Source organism: Protopterus annectens, chromosome 1.part2 (assembly GCF_019279795.1).
Source record: "Protopterus annectens isolate FY-2018-M chromosome 1.part2, PAN1.0, whole genome shotgun sequence".
NCBI lineage: Eukaryota > Metazoa > Chordata > Ceratodontiformes > Protopteridae > Protopterus > Protopterus annectens.
The window spans coordinates 1,176,362,014-1,176,388,880 of NC_056727.1; the positions used below are offsets into that span (position 1 = coordinate 1,176,362,014).

A 26,867-nucleotide genomic window follows, 5' to 3' on the forward strand; every position below is an offset into this window, starting at 1 on the left:
AAATCAAAGTTGCAGAAACATACACTTTTTTACCTTACTTATCGATAATCTTCTCATCCTTGTCAGAGAGACTCGGATTGAAATTAACCAAATGTTTAGCAACAGCAGGATTAGCTAAAGCTGTAGCTGTTGAATCGGGTTTGTGAAGAGCTTTTCTCTGATAGAAGAGATCAGTATCTAGATCTGTTTCTAAGGTTTTCCACTCAGACTTCAGTCAGTGTGAGGAAATAGCTCAGGATTTTGGATCTCATGGCATTTTTGATTCTCATGATACTCCTGGCAAGATGCCACTTGAGAAATATACAGTGTTATCTGAAGTCTCACTGGTTCCAGTACCAGTATCTTTTGTCTTTTCAAGTCACAGTGCTGGGGCTTGTCGGAAGAGAAATCACTTGAAGTAAAAAAGCAAATATCCCAGTATTTGAGTCTTCCTTTCTCCCTTCCTGTTCTAAAGCAGTCGGTCAGTATAGATGCCTTGGAATTTGCTTGGGGAGAAGTTTCAGGAGGGGTGAAAGTGCAAGGTATGTGGGACACCAAGGACAGATACAAGCCCATGTATACAAAAGTGATGTTTGCCTTGGTCAATTCACTCAACTCTGAATCATCTTTGGTTCCAGTTATTACAGGTAATACCACAGTCATGTGGTACATTATCAAGCAAGGGGGGAACCAGGTCGTACCCTCCTCTGCAGTCTAGCCATGTTGGCTTGGGATACAGCTTCACAGCACAGTCTCACTCTGTATGTATCCCACATTCTATCAGAGCAAAACTGTGTGTCAGACAAGCTGAGTAGGGCAAGGGCAAACCCTCCCAAATGGAAACTAGATCAGGAGGTCTTCCACAGTTTGATCCATCTGTTTGGAGCTCCTCAAGTAGTCCTTTTTGTCTCTTATCTGAACAGTATCTGGCAAGATAGTGTTCCAGGACTCCAAGCAAGAAGGCCTGGAAGATAGATGCATTTTCATTTTCTTGGACAGAAATGTTCCTGTCTGCTTTTCCATCATTTTTAGTGATATCCAGGGTACTCCTGAAAATTCAGAAGAAATCCCGCAAGATCATTGGTGCGACTCCCTTCTGACCCAGGCAACAGTGGTTCTCAGTTCTTTTGGAAATGGCCAGGGCAGTTACTACAAGGTTCCTTACAGAATGGTTCTGCATACTCAAGATCAGGGGAGTTTGATACAGCCCGACTCTAATCAACTTCAACTGATTCCTTTTAGGCACCTGTTTACCGAGAATGTGCAGCAGGTACTAATGGAGGCAAGAAAGCTTGTGACTAGTAAATCATACATTAGCAAATGAAAACTTTTTTCTAGTTAGTGCCAACAACATAACCAGCACCCATTCAGTGCAAGTTGTTTTCTGTTTTTACATTATTTCTGTGATTTATTATCCTATGGCCTTTCTTACTCCTCCATTAAGGTTCATTTATCAGCCATTTCAGCATGTCTGCCCATGGATCCTCCTCTTTAAATGCATTCTCATGTTAAACTGTTTTTGAATGGGGTGCTGCATAAGAGGCCTTCAAGAAAACTGGTTTCCCTTCCTTAGGAGCTTAATTTTGTGTTAGAGAAACTAATGGTTGCTCCATTTAAACAAGCTAACCTAGTTGACGTGAGGTTTTACTGATTATTCTGACCTCTGTAAGAATCTGAGCTACAAGCTCATGGTAAGTTGAGCCTTCCTCATTTTTTCCAGAGACAGGATTTCTTTGATCGAATCCTTCTTTTATGCCTAAAGTGGTGTCAGAGTTTCCTTTAAACCAGACTATACATCATCATTTTTCTTTTCTGAGCCTAAAATGAGGGAGAACAGATACTCCTCATCTTGGATGTCCGCAGACAAATCCGGTACTATCTTGACAGAACTAAATATTTCAGATCTTCAGATCAGTTGTTCATTTCTTATGAAGGTAAGCCAGACAACCTGTGTCAAAACAGACTTTCCAAATGGTTGTCTAAGGCTGTTACCGTTTGTTATACTTACCACATCAAAACTATTAAAGGCAGGGTTAGGGCCCACTGCACAGAGTCTTGGCTTCATCTAAGGCTTGTTGGAAAGGGTTGGCTTCTGGAAGTATTTTGTAAGCAGCAAGATGGTTCTCTGTGCATACAACTCCAAGGCAATACAAACTTGATTCCTTCTGTAGGTGCAAATCAGGATTTGCTAGGACCATTATGCAGGAGCTCTTAGACCCTTCTGTTGCCATCTCCCAAATGTAATAAGCTAGGGAAGTCTACCCATATAGATAAGGCTACTGCAGCAGTGATCAGTATATGATGTACACAGTACAGTTGTGTAAGTAAACTTACCACAAGAGTAGATGTTTGAATGCTCACTGCTGCAGTAGCCATTCCATTCCCTTATTTTTTAGGTTTGTTGTTTTTGCCATGGTGTGGACATCTATTTATTTTTTGTTCCTAGTAGTGTCCTTTCAGGGTTCAACCTCGACTCCACACCGTTCTCATGAAAGCTGGCTTCAGCAGCAGGAAAGCTCTGAAAGGCTCGACACCCAAACCTTTTTTTTTTTTGCCAACTCAGGTTGAGCTGACCGATGGTTTGGGTGCCTAGAAGGTGCCCTGAAGATTTGGAAGCTGGCTGGCTTTTGTATCTTTGGCAGGATATAGCCCATATAGCTAAGGCTTACGGCATCATGGATCATTTGAACATCTGCTGGTTATGGTAAGTTGGCTTACACAGGTAGACTTTTCATGACAGTACAGTCTCCACAACAGTGGCTACAGAAGCCAGCTTACGTTAGATAATCCACTTTCCAGTATTTTCTCCAAGTACAGAATCGGGGGTCACCGGTGGTGCAGCGGTAGCGTTGTTGCCTCACAGCAAGAGGTTCTCCCGTTCGATTCTCGGCTGGAGAGCGGGGAGTGCCTTCTGTGTGGAGTCTGCATGTCCTCTCCACGGTTGGGTGGGTGTTCGAAAGACATGTGTAAATGGGCGTGCCTTCTTTGAAGGTTGAATGTCGAGCTGGCACCTCAGCGTTCGTAAAAATCTACTGCCAATCATTAGCAGACCGGAGTGGCAACCCCTAACCGGGAAAAGCCGAAAGACAACAACAACAGAATCAGGGGTGAATATGTTTTGCACAGTACGTATAGAATTGCTGTATTCTGTTTAGCAAGAGTAGAGACCTTTAGAAAGTCAGAACAGCTGCTTATCTTTCTTGCTGCAGAGAAAGGAAATGCTAGATTCTATAATCATGATGTCCAGATCAATCTCTGATTTGTATTGTTCACTGTTTCTCAGAGGTGGGGAAGCAGCACCCATTGTGATCATTGTTCATCAAGAGCACATGTATGAATAGCAGTTCCCTTGGCTATGGCTTTGGTATCCCTAAACACCTTTGTCAAGCATTACAGGTTATATCTAGCCTGATGAGTACTGTCTCTTTCTGAACCCCTGTGATCAGGTGGTATGTTTTCTTGAGTAACAGCCCAAAAGAGAGAGGGGGATTCAGAACTGAATGTTACCAGTGATGCTCACTTGTTTAGAGGTGGTGGTGCCTCTACACATACCCCTTACCTGAATATGATCACCTCCAGCATCATTTTGTGGATAAACTGTACATGCCCCATCAGTTAGGACTTTTGTAAAAAGGAACTTCATTGTTGAAAAGTTTGTTGAATGTGCATTTGGTTGACTGAGTTTACTATTGTCATTTTATCCAACTTTCTGCTTGTTGATTTCATTAGATTTCTAAGGGGATGTGCTTACTACTGCAGTAAGTGGGGCTGTGTGTAGTCCCAGTTTCAGCCTGTAGTAGGTGTGTGTGCATGTGCAAGTGCTTGCAGTTTAAGTTTAGAGTAAGGACTATGGATGGGGATAGTTAGTGTTTTGTGTATGTGTTCATGTTTAAAGAATGTGTGCGTTTGTGTGTGCGAGATTGAGTGTTAGGGTAAGAGGTAAGGAAAAAGTGCAAATTTAATATTGTATATGTCTGATAGTGCATGTGTGTGTTGTGTAGTGGTACTGTTAGGGAAATGTTTTTTGGGAAGGTAACATGTTGGGGATGGGGTTAGAGATGCTAGCAGAATTAGGGCTGTCACACTTGAGTACGGTGGTGCAGAAGAACAAAACACCTTTAAGAAAGTGACTACTGACGAGCATTGTAAAACTTATCTTGCTGTTTCTGTTGGAGGCTGAGCGGTCAGGTAACTCTTTTAAAACACTTTCATACAAATATTAAGATGTTGCTCATATGTAAAGCAAGCAAATGTCCCATGACTACCTGATGATTCAAGCTGTTATACTGGAGCTCGAGTGATCCAAGTGAGTGACTGTAAGCTGTTTTCTCACAGGGATTTTGGCTTGGAGATCTGAATCTTGCCTGTCAGTAGTAGTTCTAAACTCTGCCCAAAATACTTGCACTCTGTAACCAGTAGTAAACAATGTCTGCAGATTTATTAACTACTGAACAGAACAATTACTGCAAAAACCCTGAGAGAGCCGAAATGGTTCTCTGACAGAAGAAAAAAATATTGCAACTAAACTGACTTTCAAAATTTTATAGTACAGTTACTGCCCACCTCTGGCTCACTGATTTCATCACAGACACATTACCTCCTTCGCTGTAGTACAGGAGAGTACAGCTACTTTAGACTCCCAAATGTAAAGGTTAGGGCTGTATGTGGCCAGGTGAGCTTTCCTAGCTCATCATACTTTATGCACCATTGAGAGGTGTTTTTGGGTATGAGAACTGGGAGTCAAAGAATTGTGCCATTAGTGGGAACTAATCAACATCACCTTCTGTGGATTGAACAAGGTAGTATGTGGTGGCAAGTCTGTCAGCACCACAGGGACCCCCATTTTACTATTCTAGTATGTTCAGCAAAGAATGCTACATTTGAAAAGTGCTACAGTTGAAATTGAAAGATCTTTTGGGTAAATATTAGCTTTGGAAAAGAAAATTCTTATAGTTCTGGACCTTGTATAAATATATATAGTTCTGTTTTATTTTGTTATATTTTAGTTTTACTAGTTCTTATTGATGTACTTGATTGTACAATTCACGATTGTCTAAAACTTAATAAATATTTTGTTGAAGGAAAAGTGCGACAGTTAAGTCATTAGGAGTGCAGGTTACCAGGTGGGTAGAATCAGTGACTAATTGGATCTTATTTAATATATTTAACTCTTATCGAAGAACAGCATGTGTACATTTGCATACAGGATGAAAATTTTATGCCAAAAATGGGTTTTCGTGTGAGTCATTTTGAAAATTAAAGGAAGAATACCACTATTGCAGCATGGCAGTTAATAAAACAGTATTAAGTAAAAAAAAAAAAAAAAAAAAAAAAAAACACTTTTGGTTTTGTTTTAGTGATCATCAGGTCATACTGACTCCTTGCTTCATGGTGTTCAGTTTAGCAAATGGGGACAGTGATAGTTACCAGTGCAGTGGTGTGCTTTATCAATGCTGTTTCATGTGATTGTTAGAGCATATTGCAAGGGTTCTGCAGCAAGACAGCTATTAAAACATAAAATGTTAAGCTGGGGGAAAAAGTTTTTTTGTTTTAATGACTGTCATGCTTTACTGATTCTTGATGTCAATGTATACACGTTAACAGATGGCTGCAGGGATCCCTACCAGTGCAGCACTAAGTTTAAACACTGCTGCTGCATAAAGAGTGTATTACTGTTGTTTTGCACCATGACAGTCGTGACAGTCGTTCAGGCAATAAACTATTATGTGAAAAAAAAGCTTTAATGTTTTAGTGGCTAACTATGCCTTGTTGTCGTTTGTCCACTCAGCTGTATGAAGTTTCATTAGTGGGGGCTGGGGACTGCCACTGGTACAGTATTGTGTTCAAACATTACTGTTTTGCAGTTCAGATTATATTGCAATAGTCTTGCAGCATGACAATCATTGAAACAAAAACTGTTAAAAAAAAATATATATATATATATATATATATATATATATATATATATTAGTTAATGACTAAGTTGCCTTGCTGTCTGTCGTTGACCTCAATCCCTAGATTTATACATGAGGTCATTGAATTCTAAAGGGTATTTTGGTCTCAGCAATGCTGTCAGCTTACCTATGAAAATTGTATTTTTAAAGAAGTATATAATGAAGCTTTAAATGTTCTTTCACTTAAGCATTTTTTGGCTTGCTGAGCAGGACAGAGCATTTCCTTTTGGTTCTAACTGGATACATTTAAACTCTCTTTAAATGCAGGTGGTGCTGTAGCCCAGCAAGTTCCAGTGCAGGCTATCCAAGTACATCAGACGGCACAGTCTAATTCTGCTAGTGATGGCAGTGGAGAAATCACTACTACCAGTGGAACAGGTAAATATTGAGTTCATGTTGTTCAGCTATTACTGGCACTTAGAAGCTATTTGGAAAAATTCTGGTTAATGTCAAGAAAGCAACCAATAAAGAAAAAGGAAAAAATATATACAGGGAGGTGCAGTGTCTCATCGGTTTCTTGCAAACATCTTTATAAATAAATGAGTTTTGCAGATTGTGCCACTGACTTGTACTAAAATTGCTGTAACAGTAGCAGCCGTATTTAATGGTGTGCTGCATTTGTCTCAGCACTTTAAGTAGATACACTAAGCCAAGAATCCTTGTTAGTCCTTTCCTTTCATGAATTTCATGTAGGTATGTTCACTTTGACGGTTTAAATGCAGCTCATTCAGCAGCCCTGATTGTGGTTTATTCCTTTTTCTTGCATTTTTGGGGATTTTAAATGTGCCGCCTGAATGCATATTGCTCCTCACTCATCCTTGACAACAAGTTGGTTTATCTAGTGGAGCTTATTTTTCTACAGAAAATGAATTTAAGCCACTTTTTAAATTATATCAAACCGTTCACAAAATATAGAAACAAAAAGCAGTGTGTTTGTAGTGTGATAGATGGCAGTCAGTAACTTATTTTCTAAGTATGTATGCCGAATATATGTGGTCTCTAGTACAAAATATCCAGCACGTTTGGCAGATTACTTGTTGGCAGCCATCAACACTTCCTTCGTTTCTGAATTAAGCAGCTGCTTTGATTAATTACAGCAGAAACATTAAAGCTCTTGGTGTAGAACAACATTGGTTTTAAGTCTGTCAGTGTCTGGTGAAAAGCCCTGGAAGCTCCCCAGTTTCTGCTTCATATTGCATAGGTATCATTATAGTTTTAACCTCATTATTTAATTTGTCCACAAATTGGATGGTCCCATATTTTTTCTTTGATTAGTAGCAGCAAAGCCAGTGATTAGAACTTGGAAATGTGTTTGCTTTCGTTCTTAGCATTCTGAGTACCAGTAACCAGTGCTAATATTACTAATGAGTTTTGATTTCTGGAGTACCAGACATTAGCAAATACTGATTTTCTTCTCAAATGAATGAGGTTCTTTCAACATTTCATTTAAGCAACTCATATCTTGTTACATTCTCTGTGTGGTGCCAGGGATACCTCTCATGCATAACTAACACTTTAAATCCTGTTGGAAGCTCTGTAGATATTCCTCTCAGCTGTCATGAATTTCACAGAATGCCTAGATTTTTTTACTCATATTTTTGTTCTGTTCCTTACAAAATTTATGGCTTTCTGGTACATCGCTGAGGATTAAAGTCACTGAATAATGACAGGCATTTGAGTTTCACTTAATATCCTGTGGGAAGTGCATACTAATACAAAATCTTATTCTAACAACTAAGTTTATAAGAACAATATTTAGTTTCTCACAAAGTTTGGGCCTTTGCTACCCCCCCCCCCCTTGACTTTGCCCAGAATTGTTGCGCTAAGATGTTGAGAGGTATGTGTAGCTGTTCACAGTGCTATTTAAACAGTGCTGCTGAAACCAGCATAGAAGAGCAGAGTAGAGAAGCAGTGTGTTGTGTTTGCACCTGCATTTGCACATTAGCTTGGATTAGTCACGTTAGTGGCTCACTGTTCATGCCCTAAGCACACTGGCTAATCCCAGTTTTTAATACTTGATCATTTTTATTGGCAATGCCTGCTGAGTCTTGAAAGTTTTTTTCCCCTGCAAAACCACTTTTTCTTTTTCATGCTTGAAAACGTAATATCTCACAATCCTTAAGCGCTCCATTGAAATTTTAAAGTCATTCGTGTAAATTCAGCTATATAATCATATATATTATATAATACCAAAACTTAATTCTAATTTGATGTTTTATTTTAAACATTGAAAAACTCTATTTTTTTTTTTTTTTGCAGCAGTACAGCAGAAATGTTTCCAGACTGTTGATGTATGTCAGCTTAGCAGCATGGCCTATACTATCAGCTGTTAAGGAGTTGTTTACTCTTGTTTAGGGTTTGGTTCTGTCAGCCTCCATTTTACCATCTGCATGACTCTGAACAAGTTACTTAACTAGATAGTGCTCCCTGATGTTCTGTGAAAAGGGACAGCTGTGCTTGCCCAGCTAATAAATAAGTGAAGTCAACAGGTGCCAGCTTTCTGATGATACCATGCAAGTCATCTCAGCTTACTTTGTTATAGTCGAGAAATGAGTATTTTCATTTTACTTTCATTTTAAATAATATTTACAAACAGTGCTTGGTACCTTTCAAACCACAGTGGTTGGTTGACAAGTATTGAGACAATTTTGTTCATCTTTGTAATTTCCCAGATGAGTCAGTGCATTAACAAATCTGTTGTTACTGTTTTCATAATTTCCATGGAGTTATGCAAGTATTACCAGTGTGTGTACACAAGTATTTCTTGAAAGTGTTACTTTAGCAGGAGTGGATGTTGATTTTGCAAGAAAAAAAAAACTTGCTGGAATTAAAAGCTATTGAGGTTAAGTAAAGTTAGTGACAAAATCATAACTCCTAGATGAAGTGTCCTCAAGTTAGATGCTCACTAAATGGTAAAAGTTATCAAATGTAGCATTGTTGTAAATGCAAGGTCATGGGATACGCTGTATCAATCCACCCCCCCCCCTTTTACTTCTGTTGGGTTGTATAAAGATTCTTTGTCTAAATTTCTTTCATTCAGATGACTGCAGAATTTTGTTTGAGTGAAGCTTATGTTAGAAAGTAACAATTTGTGATAATCCTGGTAGTTACAGGACAGAATGTTACTCTTATCCTGACTTCTTAGCTCACCTTTGGGCCCAACCACAGTCAGTGGTTTTCACTGAGCTAAGTCTTTTAGGACACAATTAAATTGAACAACCTCATACACTATGTACAGTTTTGACTGTAATTGTCTTTTATTTGATCATGAAGCATTAATATAAATGACTTAATGACATACCTCTCAACTGTTTAGATTTTTGCTCATATTTCTTGTCTGTACCTCATAAAATTCTGGTTTTCTGGCAAACCATTGAAATGACAGACCTTTGAGTTTTGGACTTCATGCCCTTCAGAAAATTCATACTAATGCAAAACATGTTGTTATATCAACTTTCTAAGCTTGTAAGAATAATGTTTAAACAATTGTCCCTATTTTTGGGCCTGTCTCCCCCCATTATTTATGGCTTTGTCCTGATTTCTTGCTGTAAGAGTTTGAGAAGTATTCTTGCTGAGTAAACCATTACGGACTCAGTCAGCCACCAGGAGTAACTTTTTTAAATGTCTTTATTATGTTATCACATTTTAAGTTGCATCATGAATTTACTTGCGTTAATAGAAAAGAAAACAAATCCATAATATTTTAAATTTGTAATAAATTGGGGAAGAAAGGGGTTTGTGGATGGATGAAAATGCAGATACGTGGTTTTTAACTCATTTTGATTCATACTGGCATTATATAACTTGCTCAATTCCTGCCTTCTCTTGAACCACATTCCTCCTCCTGCTGAACATTATTCTGCATGTATTGTTCATGAACTTATCTCCACTTTTTTTCTTTTTAGGTCCTTTACCCACTTCAAAGCTTCCATTCCTTTTGTTTTTGATTTTCTAGCATTTTGGTAACCAATGTCATTAAATGTAGTAATGCCACACTATGTATAGGCAATTAATTTAAAGCTAGTTTTCTTTTCCTGTTTCCCTCTTTTTTTTTCCTTCGTTTTTTTTTTTTTTTTTTTTTTTGTGCCTATTGTCACAGTTTTGACCTCAGTCCTTCCTGTCATCTGTAAGGTCCTGTATTCATATGCCTGATTTGTAGCATAGTATGTACCCCTGAGGCCGTCAAATTATCAGACAAGACCTGTACAAGTAATTTTCTGTTTTGTCTTGAGAGAGCGTGACACAAATAGCTGTTTTGTGTCAGAGGTTCAGCTTACCTGCACATCGTCAAAGTAGAGAGTAGTTGTTTGCCTACTTTGTCAAGATAGCAGTGGTCATTATTTCTGAAGAAAAGTGGAGGGTCCTTCTCACAGCCTCAGACATTAATCAGAGCACTATTACATGACTAAGCACTTGCAAGCTTAGATGCACACCCTTGAGTTATGTCTGCTGTCCATCTGCCCCCCCCCCCTTTCCATTCTGGTAGTGTGCTTACACTTCGGTAGTGACCGTTTGAGCCCAAAAAATTTAACTTGGTGTTACTGACACCCTGGGGAAAATCCTGTTTTTTTTTTTGAGCTACTCAGTACTTGAAGGGTTGGATGAATTTCCTGACAGACCAGCCTAATCCCATATACCCAGTTCCTTGAGTCAACTGACCAGAGCTCTGGGGACCAGGGGCTCAAAAGAGACTCCTCATGGGATAGGCCTCGAAACTTACCTGAGCCACTGGACTCGCATGAGAAAGGATCCACCTGATATTCCCACACTGTGGCTTGCACCTTATAAAATGAATGATAAATAGTTGCTTGATATTGAATGGGAGCAAGGTGTGTAAACTAATACTGTTGGGGCGTTTGCTTTGAATCCTGCTTGCATTCTCCCCACTGTGCACTGCCTTCAGCTGGCACACACTCCCGCACTGATTCCTTGTCTCCCAATACCCTGTGCTAGTCTGTCATATAACTGCCCATGTGTGAGCTCATGATCATAGGTAGCAGTTATTTTGCTTCTCTGACAGGATACTAGATCTAAGCACTATGTCCTACATGGACCAAGTTAAAGCCCTGTCAGTATAGCCCTGTTCCCTACAGATTGCTAAGAGGTGACCCATGTCTGGCATACAAGGCATCCTCTGACCCAGAACTGATGGGCCTACTGCTCAACAGCAAGTTAGACTGCATCAGAAGTACTTTGTCTAGGGATCTAAACCTCTTCTGCAACAGTTTGTAGGGACATATCTCTCAGAGGATACTACTGTTCTGGGACATCCAGATAAACAAAGTTCAGCCTTGTCCATGTTCAAGAACAATTTGGATCTTTGAATAGGTATTAGTAAATTTATAAACAGCAATATGACTGGAACAATATAGTGCTGAACTCAACCTCAAGTATACGACAAATTCAACAAAACAAAGAACTCGGGCTGAGAATTGTCTCAAACAATTACATTTAATAGACCACTGACTTCAGTATGCAAAGCTTTCGGGCATAGCCATTCTTCAGTATTATGCACTGAAGAATGGCTATGCCCGAAAGCTTTGCATGGTGAAGTCAGTTGTCTATTAAATTTAATTGTTGGAGACATTTCTCAGACTGATTTCTTTGTTTTATTAGGACATTTTTCTCAGGACTACCCCCTATACTGTTAATGGACAGAGGCAGCTCCTAAATGCTTTATGTCATGCATGGATTGCCTCAAATTATCGATGTTGTGATCTCAGTTATTCTCACTAGGGGTAATCTTTAATTATTGATGATGGGATGGGTAAGGCCAATCTATCACCAAATAAGACGGATTAATTCAAGCACCAAAAGTGGAATTGGCTAGGCTTAAAATGGCCTGCAAGGGCAGCTAACCTAGTACATGCCTATGAGAAGCCTTTGGTCATCCATCCCTAAGATTCATCAAAGACTGCTGACAGAGCAACCTGAAGACACCCAGTTACAAGCCATTGCTTGAGTGGGCAGATCATTTCAGCAAGCATCCTCATTGTTGATGTCTTTGTGATCTTTCACAAATGTGAAACCGCAACATTTTACCACCTTACTACTGGACAGGAATCTAGAATTTTGGACAGTCTAGGCAAGAGGGTCTACTCCTCTGCAGCAATGGGGCTTACATCACTTAGTTTGTCTTAACTGCCCTTAATATAAGTGCAGCAGGTTAGGCAGTCACAGTAGAACCTCAGAGGACTTGCTGAGTCAGGGGTGAAGGAAGATCTTGGAGTTCTTGCCCTTGACCGCTTTGGTGGGATACCACCTGTTCACATTGTACCTTTGTGCCGATAATTTATGTATGTCTGTACAGGTTGACATTCCTGAGACTGTCCTCCATTTAGAAATAATTAAAAAGCAAGATCCTGGGTGCCCACATACTTGGGGGGGGGGGGGTTAGCCTGTTTGACTAACCTAATCAAAACCTGTTCATTGACCACTTAAAGAGCAAACTGGCTCTCACCTTTGCCAAAGGTTCCTGTGAGAATGCCTCTGCCATCTCAATCTCTTCATTTGCTAGATCAGGCCAGCCCAAGAAAAGGAAGGGGTGTCTAACAACAGGTAGATCTTTAAATGTTATGCAGTATTGGTCCTTCCAGTCTCAGAAAAGGTGCTTAGGATATTTGTTCTCTCAGCAAGCTAGCAGCATTCATGACTGTGGTCTGGGATTGCCCATGGGAAACGAGTTCTACGAGTTTACTGTGGCTGCTTATGGTCGGGGGGAGGATCTGCTCTGAGTTCACTCTGGATTGAAGAGCCATGACAAGGTACCATTTGGTTCTAGACATGACCAAATTCAACTCTCCCAGAAAGAGCTCCACTGTTGTAGCAGTTCTTATCAGCAGATCTGTTTTGGCAAGCCTAGACTTTATAGGATCGTATGGACATAGGATCATAGGAACTTACTAGGCTATTGGCCCTGATGCCCTTACAAGCCTAGCCAAGAATTTAGCCCATGCTCCAAGTCAGCACCCAATGCCCCTGTCCAGCAGGGACACAATCAAACCTAGGTCAAGTGCTTGAAAGGCACCTATGCTCACCACTATACCATATAAATAATACTACTGTTCAAAGAGGCTGTTAAAGTTGTCCCAGTGTGGGATGAGGGGTGGGGGGGTTATCTGTTTCCAATCCTCATTTCAAGTGGTAAGGATGACTTTTGTCTTATTCTGGACTTCACTGACTTCAGCCATCGCATCTGGTAGTTTGTGATTCTGGATGGACAGCCTGCAGAGGACTATACTGTTACTCCAGGGATGGGCCTAAATGACATCTCTAGGTATGATAGATGCTTTCAAACATAGCCTCTGAAATCCACAAAGGAGGCTGACCTGCTTTTTTTTTCCCTGGGTGGGCAGCACTTTTTTTTCCAATAAACATCTTTATTAAATTATCACATATGACATAGACAGTTTTACATTTATGTAACTGAAAAACAAACAACATTGATACCACATAAGTTGCAAATGTTACACATCACTGACACCATGAAACAAATGTAGTTGCAAACATTATATACATCACTTATAATCTATCCAGTCATTGTCAGTTAAGCATCATATGGCTCACTCAAATCCTGCCTCTTAAACCTGGTTTCTTCTCTGCATATATTGTTCCCACAGTTCCCATTTTTTTCTACATAGTTTGCTTTGTAAAGATCCCAATTCCAGTTGTTTTGTCTCTGTTAATATGTTCACTACTTCTAGTAAAGTTGGTCTAGACTTTGATTTCCATTTTCTAGTAAATGTTTTTTTGGCAGCCACCATAGTTAGACTCAGCAAGGCTTTACTATGTCTAGGCAATTCCGATTCTGTATCATAGCTCAAAACAAAATCTCCTAGTCAATCCAAACCACTCAGAGTATCTCCAACAGAGCATTTCGCAGGGAATCCTTAGTCTGCCAGCTCATTACACTCCCAAAAAATATGTTCCCAGCCACCTCATTCTAGCCTGTCACACCTCCAGCATTTGCTATCCACCTGAGGAAAACGTCTTTGGAGTCTATTTGAGGTATAAAAATACCTATGTAAACACTTCCAGGCAAAGATCCTAAATCTTCTAGACTTTGTTGCATATTTGGGAGATATACCCCCCTTGTCTCTTTGTGAATTGCTTATCCAATCTCTCTTCTCAATCCATTGTAAGCTCTTCTGATTGATTCTTATAATTATCATGCAATATTTTATATGCTCTGCTAATTACTCATTTTTTAACGGCAGCTTCTGTTTTAGATTCTGTTAAAAAAACTCTACCAGTGCTGGTCTTTCATTCAGTACCTCCCTGTTTCTTTCTCTTTGCCTATATTCTGATATCAATCTTTGATAGGGAAAGCAGTCTCTAACCTGCAGTCCAAATAAATTCTTGGCCTCTTCCCATTCTATTACCTTTCCCTTTCTAGTTATTTGCTCCCAATACCTTGGTTCCTTTGCCAGTTTTCTCCAATAAATTCCAGCCCCCTCTTGCCTATTATCTGTATCCCTAACCACAGTCATCCCTATCGGCAGAATCTCCTTTCTCATTCTGGTTTAGTTCTTACAATACTCCCTGCTATTTTATGAATATAATACTCTGATTTTTGCTGTTCTCTTTAAGAGTCTGCATCCAAAATCCCAATCTTTATTTCTTGAGCTTTCTCCCTGTATCATCATCATTCCTTTCAACTTTGAATTCTAGTTTTCTGCTTGTGCTACGTGAATGAGCCTTAACTGTGTTGCTCTAAAATACCCCCGCAAATTGAGTAATCCTAGTCCGCCTTCTTCTTTTGGAAGAATCAGCTTGTCCCACTTGGCCCTTGCTGTCTTCCCTTCCCAGATGAAATCTTTCAATAATTGCTATCCACAGCTTCTCCTGTGGTTGATAAAAATATGGCAGACTTGTGTATAATACTAAAAAGACTAGCAGCCTATCTGTCGCTGGAGGAGTGGTCTCGGCTCAGAATCTGTAGTTTTATTGGCCATTTTGGGCTATTTCAATCTCTTTCATCTTTTTGTTTAAAAAAACCTGTGTTTGCGCAGTTTGTGCGCTTGTATTACCTCAGTAAGATCCTGCCTGGGTGTCCTGCAGAGTTCTACAACAGCAGAGAGAGAGAAAAGGGAGACTTTGAGTGGATTAAGTACCTCTGTTTTGCTTTTTATTGCTTATTTTCACTAGCCGCAGTATTCAGAGCATTTATTATTAACTTTGGAACTTATTTAAACTGTTTTTTTTAATTCTGATGCTGTTTGCACTTTAACTGATTGTTTTTAAGTGTTTTACAACTGTTGCACTGTCTCTACTCGTTTCCTGCCTTTCTTTAACCAATATAGTCTGGTTTTCAGATTTTGCTGAATTCTGGGCTGTTTTGTAGTTTGTGTGTTGCCCAGACCTTACTAAGATAGAAGGAAGCTTCTCTGTTCATCAGTGAGAGTGGTGAGATTTGAGCAGCCTAGCTGTCGCTGGAGGAGTGGGCTCAGAATGTGTAGTTTTATTGGCCATTTTGGGCTATTTCTATCCCTTTCATCTTTCTGTTTAAAAACCCATGTTTACGCGGTTTTGCGCATCATGCAGCACCGTTTAACTACGGTTAAATTATTTCCAGTGTCAGAAAGTCAATTTTCCCTTAGAACTAGCCAGTTTTCTAGTTTTAGTGTTCAAAACTGTTTACTTGTGCTCAACACTTGTTCAAAAAATCATTGCAAGCACTAAATAATCTACAAATTACTGCAGCACTCAACTTTCCTCACTTGTAGGAGAAAAACATTTAGCACTTAAATTAATAAGCACCTATCCAGGCATGTCTAAGGGTCAGCTCCCGGTATTTTCCCCTGTCCACCTGATGAATCTGGGCATCTTGGGGCAATGTAGCAATTGCCTCATGTACACTGACAACCCTGTCCTCTTACAACCCAGCACTACAACCAGTGAGAGATGCACTTATATAGCCAAACTGGAAGCCAGCCAAGACTGTACTTAGACAGTCGAGAGAGAGGAGAAGGTAAACACCTGCACCACACCACACCACACCACACTCAAGACATAGTCCATCAAAACCAGCACCTCCTAAACCCATACATAGTAACACAGAACACACACCTACATTTGCGGAGGCTGTCAATAAAAATCTTCCCAAACAGAGACCGCCAAAGCTGAAACGCAAACAACCACCACCCCCCAACACTACCCAAATGAAACACAGCCCACAGAATCAGTGTACCACTCAGTCTCAGCCCATAAGGCAAAACAAAGTACCCAACACACTAGTCATAGGTGACTTTATAGTCGGGCACACTGATGTCCCATTTAGCAAGCTAAACAAGGAGAAAGTTACTGTTGGCTGCCTGTTGGGTGCCAGGATCCGCCACATAATGCAAGCACTCAGGTCACTCCAACAAATACAAATATGACTCACATTGTCCATGTTGGTGTGAATTACCTGAGACGTACCTCCCTGGACTACATGAAAAGAGACATAGAGGGGCTCTCAGATCATGTAGCCCAGGCAGGTATGACCCTAGCCCTGAGAAGCATCCTGCCATAGCCCAGAATGATACCACAATACTAGGACAAAATGATTGACTTCAACAATTGGCTAAGCTTCTGGTGTCATTCTAAGGGGATCCAGTGTCTGTCTGCCTGGGACGACATTGACAGACCACGATGCTTTGCCAGAGATGGCCTGCACCTGTCACCCCTGGGATTCTGGATACTGGCTAAGGCTGTTGCCACCCATATAGTGCCTTTTTTTCGGCAAGGTTCAAATGACAAACTCACCACTGTAGCAGGTATGAGCAAGCAAAATCTGAGGGTAATGCTGCTCAATGCTAGAAGTCTAAACCTCAAAATGCACTTACTCAAGTTACTCCTTAAAATGGAGAACATCAACATCTGTGCAGTGACTGAGACCTGGTTCAAGGCTCCAGAGAGCACCCCTGCATTACCAGGCTATAACTCATACCACACCTTTTGGCCACCTAACCTGGACCAAAACACTAAAGGAGGAGGCGTGTCCATACTCATTAAGGATATCCACACCTCGGGCTAGTTTTTCAACATAATGCATCCAAAATTATCCAAGTGCAACTAACACTGGGCAAGACTGCAATCCAGGTTGTAGCTCGTTACACATCCCTCACCATGCCCCAGGATGCCCACTCCACATTTCTTGATATACTGGGTAATATTAAGGTACAGCTCAATGCCCTAATAATGGGTGATTTCAACTACTCCACCGGGAAAACTACTCATGTACTAACTCATTTGCTCAACGCTTTCTGAAATTCATAAATTCCAGCGCCCTGGATCAGCTTGTCCATACCCCCCCCCACCAGGGGCAGCAATATCCTGGACCTGGTTATTACCAATATGGGTAACAACTCCTCACTGGTCAAATCCAACCACAAGCTAATCACCCTAGACATCAATATCCTGCTCCCACCCCCATTAAGGAAACCACCATAAAAATGTTCTCCAAAGCCAACTTAATGCTTCTTAAGACAGAAGTTGCAAGTTTCACAACACCCACACAGATGGAAAATAGTGGCATGACTGCTGAATCCTGTACAGATGCACTGTATAAGCACATACACGAGAGCATAGATTGTGCCAGTCCCAACAGAACCAAGATGCTATCCTCCAAAAAAGGAAGCCAATATGGTGGTCCCCTGCCATAAGCAAGCTCTACAACAGAAGGAAGAAGCTGTTGCAAAAGAGTAAAATCCCCTGATTGCAGGAACTCCCTGGTCAGCCTCAGTAAGAAGCTGAGATCCCTCATAAAATCCTCCAAAGCTAGTTACAAAAATTAAAATTGCCACTGATTCTAAAGACAACCACAAAGCATTGTACAGCTATGTCAGGAATCTCAATGTCGACACTCAGATATGCTCTGAGCTATAGCACAGTGGCACTAGATATACAGAACCAACTGATATTGCCAACATCCTAGCAGATGGGTTCAGTGCAAACATCACCCCCCAAAGGGCCCATCACTATACCCAAAGAATGCAAAGCCCCTGTAATCACGGCTGCACAAGTAAAGACTGCACTCTCCAAAGCCAAAAACACAGCATCCCAGGCTGTGTTCTGCACGAACTACAGAACGAACTGGGATCCCACCTAAGTACCATGTTCAGTCATAGCCTCACTTCAAGCTTTGTGCCTACTGAATGGCGCACAGCAATGGTTATCCCACTCCACAAAGGGGGCGCCACCACAGACCCGGGAACTACTGCCCCATTAGCCTGACGAGCCTGGTCTGCAAGGCCATGGAACATATCTTGGAGCTTATAAACAAAAGACATAGGTAACCTTCAAACTCTGGACCCCACTCAGTTTGGGTTTGAAAAAGGTAGGTCATGCGTCCTAAAACTGATTGACTTCTTTGAAGTAGTCACCAGAGCCATGGACAGGGTAAGGTTGTGCACACAGCCAACCTATCTTGACCTCGCCTAGGTTTTTGACACCATCCCCCACTCTGGAATTATAGATAAACTCTCTAGACTGGGCATAAATCCCTATGTCACAAGATGGGTGGCCAACTGGCTCACTGACGGAACCTACACAGTGAAAGTAGCAGACACCAAATCCAACTTCAGGCCAGTGACAAGTGGAATTCCACAGGGCTCAGTCCTGGGTCCTCTCCTGTTTGACATCTACTTCTCAGATGTCCAGGCTAATACAGCAGGTCTTTGGCTAATGAAGTTTGCAGACGACTGCAAACTAGGTGCCATAATAATCACCTAATGATGTGGACATTCTACAAAGGGGCCTCACTGAGACTGATGCTTGGTGTCAAAGTCATGGCCTCAAGCTCCATGCCAAGAAGTGCATTGTCATCCCCTTTGGGAAAAAGTGTACCCTGAACTACCACATAGGTGGTAGCCTACTAAACACCGAAAGTGTGATAAAGACCTTGGGACACAGATGGACAGTAGTCTCTCCTTTGATGATCACATCTCCACAGTAATCAGGAAATCCTTCTATGTGGCACACCTCATCACAAACAGCTTCACCTCCAGAAAAAAAAGAGGTCATCGTTCCTCTCTACTCATCCCCCTCATCAGACCCATTATAAAGTACAATGCCCCATTTGGCATGTACCTAGCAAGACATCTACAACAACTAGAAAGGCCACAGAAATTCCTCGCTAAGAGGATTACCAGCCTCAAATAGATGCCATACGCAGACTGTCTCAAAAAACTCCTGCCCTACTCTGTCGCTTATCGCCTACTCGGAGGCGACTTCTGCCTAACATACAATGCCATGTCAAACCTAAATCTGTTGAACATGCTACACTTAAAGAAAACCAATCCCTCCGAGCCACACACTCCAGGGATCTAAACCTTGCAACCACAATAAACAGAACATGCTGGAGGTATAGATTCCTGTCCCAGGGACTTCCCATGCTCTGGAACAGACTACTCATTCATGTCAAGCAAAGCTCCTCATTAGCCCTCTTTAAGAAAAATCTCGACAATTGGATGGGAAATAGGAGATTCACCCAGGGATCACTTCTGTGGCTCTGCTAGACAGGGGCACAGTAAAATAACTTTCTTGGGTGGCGAAAGCCAAGGAACTTTTTTGGCTAGGCTTATATAGGCCCCAGGACTGATAGCCTAATACCTACCTATGAACCTAAAAACATTTAATTGCATGTACCATAATATCCATGTCCATATAACAAAGCTTCCAGTTTCTCAGTTTTTGTGTCATCTTCTGTTTAGTCTCTTCCCACATATCCTTAGCTGCCACTACAGAGTCATTTCTAATCCATACTCCTAAATACTTCATTTTATCATGTCCCCATAAATATGAATATTGTTGGACCAATTCGTATGTGGGTACATAATTTACCACTGTTGCCTTTGTTTTAGCTTCATTAATTTTGTATTCCCAGAAGATTTCAAACTGCCTTAAAATGTTCCACAACACTGTAATGTCCCTTTCCGGTTTTGTCATATATAAAATAATATCTGCAAATAGAGCCATCCTTTTCCTCATTACCATACCAATTATATCCTTGAATTTCTGAGTCTCTTATTTTCTTTGCCAGTGATTCTAAATATAATGCAAACAACAAAGGGGAAAGTGGATAGTCCTGCCTGGTTCCTCTACTCAAGCAAAAGTTATCAGAGAGGACCCTACCCACTTTAATTTTTACCTCCAATCCCTCGTATATACTCCTAACCAGCCTTGTAATTGTATCCGGGAAAGCAAGTACTTCCATTGCCCTGATCATGAAGTCCCAGTCTACTCTGTCAAATGCTTTTTCTGCATCAGGACCCACCAATAACAGTGGTATTTTCTTACATTCTGCTTCCCTCTGGATCATTACTTTTCTGTTAATATTGTCAAATGTTTGCTTCCCCTCCACAAAACCACACTGATTCATATCTATCAATTTTAGGCATCACTATTTCCATTTAGCCACTATAGACATAAACAATTTATAATCATGGTTTAGTATTGAAATGGGCCTGTATTGAAGCTGGATCCGATGGATCTGTACCCTCTTTAGGTATTACCGTTACCACCTCCTTCTTTCCAGTATGCTGGTACTTATCCTCCTCTTAAAATACTGTTAAACAAAACTTTCCAAATTTTTGTCAGGTTTCTCGCTCCTAGCTTCCAAACTTCCACAGGAATGCCATCTATTCCTGTGGACTTTCCTGTAGATTGGTTATACATAGCCATTTTTATCTCATCTCTTCCTTTTGTAACTGTTAGTAATTGAGCCTCATCTACCTCTAACCTTGGCATATTTAGTTCTTCCATAAACATTTTCATTTGTACCTAGTCTTGATTTCCATATTTCTCTGCTTAACACAAACTTTCATAACATTTTTGAAGTATTTCTAATACTTCTACAGGATCGCTTATCTTCCTTGCTATAGGCTCCCTAAGCTTGGTGACAGCCCTTTCTACTTTGTTACCCGAGTTGTTGTGCTAACAGTTTTTGTGCTATAGAATTTTTATCAAAAAACAGTTGCTTGACAGCAATCTTTTTAAACTCGTGCATATTATTGAGGTAATCACTTGTTTTCTCTTTAGTATTCTGCACTTGCTCCTTTTCTTGTTCTGAGAGTTTCCCCCTATTGTGCAGTACTTTAACATCTGTCAGTCCCTCTAAATAATGCTTGTTGCTTCTTAGGCATGTCTCCCTTTCCTTTTCCACCCTAGTTTAAACTCCACTTTAACTTTATCCCACTCCCTAGCTTGTATTTTCAGAAGAAATTTTATATCTTTAGTAGCTCCTGAATTAATTCCAAAAACCATTCCTTAAATTCCACTCTTTTCAGTCGATAGGCGGGAGAGCGCCAGTGTCTTTTATTTCATTACCTTGCATTTTTATTTTAGTTGTTATTGGTGCACGATTTGAAATAGTTATTGGGTACATTTCAAGGCCTTCAATTAAATGCACGTTTCTGTGAGATACAAAAACTGGGCTAGGCTAGATAGAATTTATATCATGAAGAATAATATGTAAATTCACTCAGATCTCCCAGTACTGAATTCACATCTTCCTTGCCAAACACTTTCATAAAATTCTTCAAATATCTGCCCTCCTTTGTTATATTTTCCCTTCTATGCCCCCCAGACACATCTTCACTGTTGCAAACCAAATTCCAGTCTCCATCTATAAGTAATATTCCTTGCTGAAAGCTGATTATTTCTCCCAGAATTTTCTTAAGCTCCATTGTAACAGTTTTAGGTGGAATGTAAATGCATGCCAGTGTAGTCCTCCCTTGCCAGTAGCCCCTTAGTACTGTATATCTTCCATTATTATATTTTCCCTCTTCTGTCACTGTTGGAGCTTCTCATCCTTCAAGGATGCATCTGCAGTCATAACATATGGGTTGTCCTGCCTCAGGCAGCCCTTCGGTCGGCCGGATTCCAAAGTCTGGGTCTGGCCTCGGCTGATGTCGCACTTTCCCCGACGTCAGAGCTTCTGGGGTATAAAGGCATCAGCCAACGCCATTTTCCCCAGTCTTTCTTGCCGCGCGGTGCCCGAAGCAGAAGCTGTTCGCAAGTGCCGGTCGGTCAGATCCAGAGAATTCAGCTACCGAAAACTTCTAAAAAGCTAAGTACCCCGTTGGGGACTCTTTCTTGCCTCAGCCGATGTCAGACAAAGTAAATAATTGTTTAACTTGTGGGAAACAAATACCTCATAAGTATTTCCATTCTTACTGCCTTCCTTGCTTAGGCCCAGACCACGACGTATCAGCTTGTTTAGCCTGTGCCTCCTTCAACCGATGGACTCTTAGACATCGGTCGTAGTTTGCAGAAGAGTTTTTTGGATCCGCTTTTGCATATAAAACGCCGTCGGAGACTCCGACTACACATTTAGCCAAAAAACGCAAGGAAAAGGACCGACACTCGCGGCCCGCGGTTTCGGCTGAAACCACTGTTAGGCCTTCCGCGAGTGTCTCAGTTTCGGCTGAAACCGAGTCCTCGGTTCTTACTTCTGCCGAAATCATACCTCCGACAACCGAGGCCAGAGAGGCCCCGGCTGAGTCGGCTTCAGAAATCCCTACCGAAGAAGCAAGCGCACAAGAATTGTCCGACACCCTTCCATTGGACATTTCTACTCCTGCACGTGGGGCAGCTAGGCCCCCTGCTTCTGTGTCTATTAAGGCCTTCTCCAGGGCTAAAGCAGCTAAAATTTCAAAAGCTTTACCTGCAAAATCTACTTCTCAGAGACCTTCCTCAAGTTCACAAATTCTCAGCCTTGCTGAGGACCTTATATCTTTGATTAGGGGTTCCCAACCTCACCCAGACAGGGCCTCCCACCCTCCTCCTGACAAAAGGCCTAGGACTGAACCCCCTGAACCTCTCTCCTCTGATTACTCCTCGGATGGATCAGATTTATCAGACCATCAGGAAGGGGCATATTCGCCTTATGAGGATTCAGATGCAGAAGACTCTATTCCTTCTGCCTCCCCTCCAGAAGAATTTTCCTTTGGGGAGACTTTACACTCAATGAGGGAACACTTTCAATGGCAGGGTCAGGATTTCTCTGATCTAGAAAAAGACTCAGGACATTTTTACATTTGCCCCAGCGTAGGCCTTTAGCCATACCACCTGTGCTTACTGTAGTTGATGCATATAATGATGTCAGTTCTGCCCCTGATTCTCTTCCACCGGCCCCTGCCAAACCTGACAGATATTACAGGGTCCCGGATTCTCACTTCCACTTGTATAAAGCCCATGCTGCAGACCCAGAAACTATCTCTCAGGGCCCAAAAGGTGTTGCAGCTACCACTGCCAAAAACCCCCTTCCTTCTGAAAAAGAGTCAAGAGCATTAGAGAGATGGGGAAAAAAGGTTTATACATCTGCTACTCTTTCTTCCAGGGCATTAAACTGTCAATTCCATATGATACAGTATCAGGAATATTTGTTAGATCAGCTGAATAAAAAGCTTTCTTCTCCTGAACCTTTAGACCGTAAGTCCCTTCAGGATTTGGTACACAACTCTCAGCAGGTCAGTAATCATTTCTTAAAATGTGGCTATGATGCACTGGGGGCTTCATTTAGATCAGCTATGACTGGGGCAGTAATTCGAAGGCATGCCTGGCTAAAAGAGCAATCCCTGCCAGACCATGTCAAGGCTAAACTCCTAGACGCTCCAATGGAGAAACAAAGTTTATTTGGCTCCCCTGCACAGGAGATTCTAAAGAAGGTGGAAGAAAAAGCAAAATCTGTGCAAACCGTAAAGGATTTTCTGCAGGTTCAACCTCCGAGGTTCAGCAGAAACTGGCCTTCAAAGAATTGGTCCTTTCCAGACACCTCCAGAGCACAGAGGGGCAGGAATAGACGCCCAAGAGGCAGAGGTCAATCAAAGGGTGCCTACAGGGGTCGTCAGTGGCAGCCTGCCAACCAGAGGAGTAGTGCCACAACTGCAACTACAACCACTTCCACAGGACAGACACAATGACTTGACTCTGATTCCGCCTACCAGGGAACAACTGGAAGCACCCTTGGGCGGAAAGCTGGCTTTATTCTCAAAAAACTGGCATTGCATTACAAAAAACACATGGACATTGCAAACAATAGACAAAGGATACAGGTTTCACTTCCACACTTTACCAAGAAGGAGCGGAATGTCAAACCTTCCACCAAACCAGAAGCCAGAGGCTTTAAGACAAATCAACAATTTACTCCAGATGAAAGCGATAGAAAGGGTACCATCTATGGAACAAGGCCAAGGATTTTACTCCAGACTATTCCTTGTACCAAGAAAAGAAAACCAATGGAGGCCTATTCTTGACTTGTCCGCACTAAACACATCTCATTGTGCCAAAATTCAAAATGCTGACCCTACAGCAACTTCTTCCCATGTTGGGCAAGGAGTCTTGGCTGGTGACTCTAGATCTCAAGGAGGCATACCTGCACATCCCTATACGACCAGATTGCAGAAGACACCTCAGATTTCTTGCAGGATCAGAGCATTATCAATTCTCAGCATTGCCCTTTGGCTTATCTACTGCACCCAGAGTATTCACGAAATGCCTGGCATCAGTAATTGCACATTGCAGGCTTCAGGGAATTCAAATCTACCCATACCTGGACGACTGCCTAATACAAACGGACAACAAGGCAAAACTAATAAAGGATTTGGCCTATGTCATACACCTGTTACAGGCCTTGGGATACACAGTCAACATCCAGAAGTCAAGACTAGTGCCATCCCAAAGGATAACATTTTTGGGTGCGGATCTGGACACAATAACTCAGATGGCTTTTCTCACAGAAGAAAAACAAAAGCAACTCCCAGTCTACTTCATGGTTTTGACAAGACAAGCTCAGCTTACTGCAAGGAAAGTCCTGCAGGCCCTGGGTTACATGGCATCCTGCATAATCTTGATCCCGCATGCCAGGCTGCATATGAGGAAATTACAATGGTACCTAAGGAATGTATGGTCTCAGCACAGGCACAGTCTAGAAACCATGATACCAATCATTCCATGCCTAAAAAAGGAATCCCTGTGGTGGGCTCAGGCCTGCCAGTCCAACAGAGGGTTGTCTTTCAACAAACCACGACCAAGGCAGACCATCACCACGGACGCCTCATACCTAGGATGGGGAGCACACATGGAGGACAAGTGTATCCAAGGCCTATGCTCTCAAGACCAGCTCAACTTGCACATAAACCTAAAGGAGATGCTGGCAGTGAAGTATGCAATCGAGGCATTCAAATCATTCCTCCAGCAAGGACATCTGCTAATAAGGACAGACAATACCACAGTCATGTGGTACATAAACAGGGAGGCACTCATTCCTACCCTCTATGCCGGATGGCAATGGATCTGTGGAACCTAGGCCTGAATCTCAACATCCAGCTGCAGGCCAACTTCGTACCAGGAAAAGAAAATTCATTAGCAGACAGCTTAAGCAGAACTACCACGGATGCTCACGAATGGATGCTGCATCCAGACATCTTCAAACTCATAACAAGCAAATGGGGAATGCCAGAGATAGACCTGTTCACCTCCCCACTCAACCACCAACTGAAGAAATTCTGCTCAAGGGTATACCACCCACAAGCCTGGAGGGTGGACTCTCTCTCTTTCAGCTGGAATGCCCTGACAGTGTATGCATTTCCACCTCTCCCATTGATGTACAAAGTTCTACTGAAGATCAGGGAGGAACAGCCAAAGGTGATACTAATAGCTCCAGACTGGCCAAGGCAGCACTGGTACCCACTACTGAGAAGCATGTCTCGGGCGAACTCATGGCCTCTACCCCTATGGCCTCTTCTTCTAACGCACAACAACTTCAAGACCCTGCATCCAAACTTGAAAACACTGCAGCTAACTGCCTGGAAAATTGTTTAAAACAAAACCAAACTGTCTTATCTCAGAGGGTCAAGGACATTATCCTGGAGGCTCGCAGACCCTCCACAAGGAAGACATACTCAGCTAAATGGAAGAGATTCCTCATTTGGAGCACATCAAAGGGTACAGATGTCACACTGGCAAACCTAGCACACATCCTAGAATACTTAGCAGAACTGTTTCACAATGGCCTGTCCTATTCTTCCATTAAGATCCATGCTTCAGCAATTTCAGCAGAGTACAACATGGATCCTCCTATCTTCTCTCACCCTCTCCTCAGACAATTTTTAAGAGGGATCAAAAATGTAAAACCTCCAAGGAGACCCCCTCTGCCTGAGTGGGATCTCAATTTTGTGCTGGAAAAATTAACACTACCCCCTTTTGAACCAGCAGCATCAGCAGACTTACAGTTCTTATCTTGGAAAACTGCTTTCCTTCTGGCAATCACTTCAGCAAGAAGAGTATCCGAGTTACAGGCACTAATGGCAGTGCAGCCTTTCCTTATTTTTCGCCAGGATAGTGTGTCCCTGAGAACCAATCCTATTTTCATGCCAAAGGTGGTATCCAGGGTATCCTTGAACCAAGCTATTCATTTGCCTACATTCTTCCCTAACCCAAAGAACAAGGGGGAAAAACTATTGCACACCTTGGATGTACACAGACAACTATGCTACTATCTGGACAGAACTAAAACCAGCAGAAAAATTGAACAACCTTTTGTAGCATATGCAACTGGGGTGCAAGGAAAAGCAATTTCCAAACAGACAATTTCAAAATGGATAGGAAATTGCATTCGTTTTTGCTACTCTTTTCATGGAAAGACAGCTCCTGAAAATATCAGACCTCACTCCACAAGAGCCACAGCCACCACTACAGCTTTCCTACGAGGGGTGGCTACCAAGGACATTTTAGAAGCTGCTACTTGGAGCTCCGTGCATACATTTGCCAAGCATTACAATCTACCTTTATACTCCAGATCCCGAGCAGGTTTTGCAACTGCAGTTTTACAGGGGATCTTAACTACACCATCCTTATCTTAGTACCTCCTCCCCCAGTTTGGCTATGGTATTCTACCCATATGTTATGACTGCAGATGCATCCTTGAAGGACATAGTACAGTTTTGTACC

General features: G+C 41.7%; 1 protein-coding gene across 3 annotated transcripts in view; it reads left to right on the top strand.

The window, feature by feature from the left end:
- Positions 1 to 26,867, top strand: part of SRF (serum response factor) — an 870,566-nt gene that overhangs the window by 650,154 nt on the left and 193,545 nt on the right. For all 3 annotated transcript variants that reach the window (XM_044060034.1, XM_044060036.1, XM_044060035.1), the window contains one exon: positions 6,201 to 6,311. In XM_044060034.1, the coding sequence (XP_043915969.1) occupies positions 6,201 to 6,311 (111 nt within the window). The remainder of the gene's footprint in view (positions 1 to 6,200; positions 6,312 to 26,867) is intronic.